This window comes from Amphimedon queenslandica, unplaced genomic scaffold (assembly GCF_000090795.2).
Source record: "Amphimedon queenslandica unplaced genomic scaffold, v1.1 AMPQUscaffold_11693, whole genome shotgun sequence".
NCBI lineage: Eukaryota > Metazoa > Porifera > Demospongiae > Haplosclerida > Niphatidae > Amphimedon > Amphimedon queenslandica.
This window is the reverse complement of record NW_003548065.1, coordinates 1-5,193: the sequence shown is the minus strand read 5'-3', so window position 1 is coordinate 5,193 and position 5,193 is coordinate 1. Positions and strand designations below refer to the sequence as shown.

Here is a 5,193-nt window from a genome sequence, read left to right as displayed (position 1 = left end):
ATATATACTTGAATGAGCTGGTGAAGAAACTAGAACACACCATGAGAGTGGACACCAGAGAGCAACCGTTCTGTCAGACCTACGTAGCTAAATCAAGACTGCTTATACACGCCTACTTTGAGTGATACCATTACAAGACCCTGGACTGAAACAAGGTACAAATTTCATGAATGTAATTTTAGATTTTTTATGAATTTTTGAAGTTGCTCAAAAATTGAGTCAAAGTCCCTGTACTATCAGGGTTGTTGGCCAAATTTCGCCAAAAATGTCAAGTAGAAAATTCTCAATTTTTATAACATTTTCCAATGCACATACATGAACTTATGTTATGTATAAAGTTTGAGCTGATTCCGATCAAGATTTGATTTTTTATGAATTTTTTTAATTGCTCTAAAGCCAGTTCATGAATTGCTTGCTGCGTAAAAATTTTAAATATAGCCAAACTCCCAAATGCTTCTAAAGTGCTAAATTAATGCATACAATTAAAAGTGAACTTGAGGTGTTTTTATTTATATTTTTGTATTATTGTGCACACTATTGATAATATTGTATCCTCTTCTCTCTCTCCTATAGTTGAGTTATGTTGATATGTTGAAGAGAGTTGATCCGTTACGTAAAGAATTGAAAGATTTGGAAACCAAAGCTGAGGACACTCGTCAAAAAGGAGAAGAAATAACAAAAATAATAGCAGAACTTGAAGCCTCTATAGCAAAGTAAAGAACAAAACAAAATACATTAAAAGTGAAATTTATATTTTTATTTTTTTTCTTTACTTAGATATAAAGAAGAATATGCAATGGTTATATCTGATGCTAGTGTTATTAAGAATGATTTATCAACTTTTGAGAAAAAGGTAAAGTATTTTAATAATTAAAGATACATTAATTATCTTTTATTAATAATTTAATTCGTTAATTATTCATTAGGTGAGTTCCTCCTTCGTTTGCGTCACCTTGAGAAGAGTCTCCTCACTGCATTGAACGAGGTCAAGGGTCGTATCCTAGATAACAACAGGTACCCCCAATTCTAATAATAGTAACAATACATCTAAACATAGTAACAACTATTACATGATGTAATCATTAATGTGTTTATTTTTAAAATCATTACTAATAATAGTAACAATACATCTAAATATAGTACAATTATTACATGATGTAATCTTTGTTGTGTCTATTTTTAGAATCATTACTGAGCTTGAGACTCTTAAGGAAGAGGCTGGAGAAGTTCAGAGGAAGATGGAGGAGACTGATACTGTTGAAGTTGACAGAGTCTCCCAGCAATACCTGCCTCTCTCCACCTCCTGCTCTGCCATGTACTTCACTCTGGAGTCACTCAATCAGGTAATTGAAATCATGTGACTGTCGTGTGATTTAGCGGTACTTTAATTTTGATGGTTTTGCTTGATAAATACATTAGGCCAGCTTTTAATTGGCGAATTTGTCCACGCATGTATTACTAAACATTTCACTATTGAAAATTTTGATTGCAAAATGCCAAAAAATTAATGTATTATTATCTTAATTTGCTTGTTTTTATAGTGTAATTGCTCATTCCTATTTCTATATATCAGTGAAGTATAGTAGCACTAATATATTGATACAGACGAGTAAACTGTACTTCTACCTGCTGTCCAGAGCCAAGACTATGCCTGTATTACATGTAAGTGAGAATGAATTAATACCGTATAGCTTGAAATTTTCGTGGAATGTAAATTTCGTGATTTTCGTGGTTATGGGCTGCCCACGAAATTTAAGCCCACAAAATCATTGAAGTGCCATCCCCTTACAGGCTATGTAAACTGTCAACCACAAAAATTAAACCACAAATTGCCCCACTAGGAGCAAACCACAAAAATATCGACCCAAGAAAATATCAAGCTATACGGTAATTGATAATGACACATGTACTGATACACAGGAGTGCTGATGATCCTGGCTACAGCAGTTGAGTTCTCTCCCAGTAATCAGGCCGGAGTGAAGAATAGACCCAATGATGATATATACTTCAATGAGCTGGTGAAGAAACTAGAACACACCATGAGAGTAGACCATTCTGTCAGACCTACGTAGCTAAAGCAAGACTGCTTATACACGCCTAGTTTGAGTGAATACCATTACAAGACCCTGGACTGAAACAAGGTACAAATGTCATGAATGTAATTTTAATTTTTTTCTAAATTTTTGAAGTTGCTTAAAAATTGGGTCAAAGTCCCTGTACTATCAGGGTTGTTGGCCAAATTTCGCCAAAAATGTCAAGTAGAAAATTCTCAAGTTTTATAACATTTTCCAATGCACATACATGAACTTATGTTGTGTATAAAGTCTGAGCTGATTCCAATCAAGGTTTGATTTTTTATGAATTTTTTTAATTGCTCTAAAGCCAGTTCATGAATTGCTTGCTGTGGAAAAATTTTAATTATAGCCTAAATTAATTAAATTAATGCATACAATTAAAAGTGAACTTGAGGTGTAATTATTTATATTTTTGTACTTATTGTGCACCCTATTGATAATATTGTATCGTCTTTTCTCTCTCTCCTATAGTTGAGTTATGCTGATATGTTGAAGAGAGTTGATCCGTTACGTAAAGAATTGAAAGATTTGGAAACCAAAGCTGAGGACACTCATCAAAAAGGAGAAGAAATAACAAAAATAATAGCAGAACTTGAAGCCTCTATAGCAAAGTACACAAAACAAAAAATTAAAAATAATAATTATATTTTAAATGTCTTTTTTTATTAATAGATATAAAGAAGATTACGCAATGCTCATTTCTGATGCTAATGTTATTAAAAATGATTTATCAACTGTTGAGAAAAAAGGTAAAGTATTTTAATAATGAAGCTTTACAAGTGTAACAGTGTAAAAATATTCCTATAATTGTTTTCACTCCCTTGCAAGTACAGCTGGGTTCTTATTAAGACTTATGAAGGTTCTCTCTTCCTTCTAATGCTTCCAGAAAAGACTTTAGACAGTATTTCTGTTCTCCTTTGCTGTTAGAAAGCTCATAACTTTGTCATATGTGCAAACCGCCATTTTGTTTACCGTCACCTCACCCACCTACGTAGCGTGGTGGGTGGTTGCTAAGGCTTATTATTTCTCCAATACAATGTGTATAGAAGATATGTAAGTGTGGACATACAAATATATACACGTACATGTATATCGCACGTGGGTGAAATCAATTATAGGACGACCTGGGGGCTACGCCCCCAGATCGTAATAATATTAAAAGTATTCAAGATATTTTAAGCACCTCTACATACAGTACATGTATCTATAGTTAAAAAATAGTTGTTACATGTACCTTAAGGAGATGATTATTAGCGTGCATGTGCTTATTTTAGAGATTTTCATGATGCTAACATTTGGCTGGTATTTAATTTAGCGTTTTTGATCATTTAATATTAATAAAAATATTAAAAATAGAATAGGAATTTAAAGTTAGCGCAGACTTAAGTTAGCAATTTTTTTTAATTGCTAAAGTTTGCTAAATTAAATACCAGCTAACAATAGTCTCCTTAAGGTAACTTCTCTACATCCACATCTACATATCAAGTTATCATCATATTAAAAGGTTAATAGGAGCAAGGCACTACTGACCAGTCTCAGTGGAGAGAGAGAGAGAGTGTTGGAACACAGGGAGTGAAACATTCAAGACTCAAATGTCTACAATCAGCGGAGATGTATTGCTGACATCAGCATTCATGGCGTATGGAGGTTACTTTGATCAACAGTTTCGTCACAGTCTCTTCACATCTTGGGCCACTCACCTCCAGGAGGCTAGGATATCTTTTAGACCTGATCTAGCAAGAGGTGAAGTAAATTGAATATTTTAATTTTGAATTGGTGCATCTAGCAAATTTGATATGAAGTTTATGCTTTTAAAGATTTTTTCAGGAACAATTGAGATATTTTATGTTGGCCATAGCATTTATGAAGTCAAGAAAAATAATGGCCTTTATGTTGCAATTTTTGACCCTCTATTTTTATTATTTATAACTTTTATCTTGCCAATTATTCTAATAATCATCCTTGATAATATTACTTTCATATTTTATTATTTTCTCTCTAGTATTTATCTAATGGAGATGAGAGACTAAGATGGCTTCCTAACTCCTTACCAGCTGATGATCTTTGGACTGAGAATGTCATCATGATCAAGAGAGTCAACAGGTATCCATTGATAGTTGATCTGTCCGGTCAAGCAACTGAATTTATTATGAATGAGTACAAAGACAAGAAGATTACCAAAACAAGGTAAGGGATCTCTCTCCCTTTCTCTCGCGAATTTCAGTAATTTATTTTTTGGAATTTTTTCTGATTTTTCAAGAGTGTGGGAATATTTTTGGATTTTTTTAATTTAATTTTTGGAATTTTTTTGATTTTTTCTCCGAACATGGAAATATTTTCGGAATATTTTAATTTAATTTTTCCTATTTGTTTTAAATTTTTTTCCGACAGCGTGGGAATATTTTTGGAATTTTTTTATTTTTATTTTTGGAATTTTTTCCTGAGATTGTTAGAATATTTTTGGATTATTTTATTTTTATTTTTGAAATTTTTTATATTTTTTCTGAGAGAGTGGAAATATTTTCAGATTTTTAATTTTTTGGAATTTTTATTATTCACATTATTTAATCTCTCTCCCTCTCTCTCTCTCTCTCTCTCTCAGGTTCTTAAATCCAAGAGACCAGACATTGATGAGAAGAGATGCGACCTACTTAAGCTTCAAGGTACAAATCCTCATTTGTATTTCTCAATAATTAATTATCTTTTATTAATAATTATGTATAATTTAATTCATTAATTATTCATTAGGTGAGTTCCTCCTTCGTTTGTGTCACCTTGAGAAGAGTCTCCTCACTGCATTGAACGAGGTCAAGGGTCGTATCCTAGACAACAACAGGTACCCCCAATTCTAATAATAGTAACAACACATCTAAATATAGTAACAACTATTACATGATGTAATCATTAATGTGTTTATTTTTAGAATCATCACTAATAATAGTAACAACACATCTAAATATAGTAACAATTATTACATGATGTAATCTTTGTTGTGTCTATTTTTAGAATCATTACTGAGCTTGAGACTCTTAAGGAAGAGGCTCCAGAAGTTCAGAGGAAGATGGAGGAGACTGATACTGTAATGGCTGAAGTTGACAGAGTCTCCCAGCAATACCTG

The 5,193-nt window shown here is 32.4% G+C and overlaps 2 protein-coding genes and 1 long non-coding RNA gene across 5 annotated transcripts; all 3 read left to right on the top strand.

Moving 5' to 3' along the window:
- The first annotated feature begins 579 nt into the window (after positions 1-579).
- On the top strand, positions 580-1,258 carry LOC109589030 (cytoplasmic dynein 1 heavy chain 1-like). Its single transcript, XM_020005151.1, has 4 exons — positions 580-713; positions 778-853; positions 927-1,014; positions 1,184-1,258. Exons 1-3 carry the CDS (start codon positions 589-591, stop codon positions 978-980), a joined length of 255 nt encoding a protein of 84 aa, XP_019860710.1. The 5' UTR covers positions 580-588; the 3' UTR covers positions 981-1,014; positions 1,184-1,258.
- An 801-nt stretch (positions 1,259-2,059) lies between these two features.
- LOC109589031 (uncharacterized) lies at positions 2,060-2,821 on the top strand. Its single transcript, XR_002188483.1, has 3 exons — positions 2,060-2,141; positions 2,547-2,686; positions 2,748-2,821. It is a non-coding gene; the product is annotated as an uncharacterized LOC109589031 (long non-coding RNA).
- Positions 2,822-3,580: 759 nt separating this feature from the next.
- On the top strand, positions 3,581-5,187 carry LOC109589032 (cytoplasmic dynein 1 heavy chain 1-like). 3 transcript variants are annotated; one of them, XR_002188484.1, is made up of 5 exons: positions 3,581-3,818; positions 4,078-4,262; positions 4,678-4,738; positions 4,824-4,911; positions 5,082-5,187. XR_002188484.1 is itself a non-coding variant. In XM_020005152.1 (5 exons), exons 1-4 carry the CDS (start codon positions 3,668-3,670, stop codon positions 4,875-4,877), a joined length of 456 nt encoding a protein of 151 aa, XP_019860711.1. In that variant the 5' UTR covers positions 3,581-3,667; the 3' UTR covers positions 4,878-4,911; positions 5,082-5,187. The 3 variants fall into 3 exon arrangements, 2 of the variants coding, with proteins under 2 accessions (XP_019860711.1, XP_019860712.1); XM_020005152.1 differs by having other exon boundaries at positions 3,581-3,823; XM_020005153.1 differs by lacking the exon at positions 5,082-5,187 and having other exon boundaries at positions 3,581-3,823; positions 4,824-4,912.
- Positions 5,188-5,193: the final 6 nt, after the last annotated feature.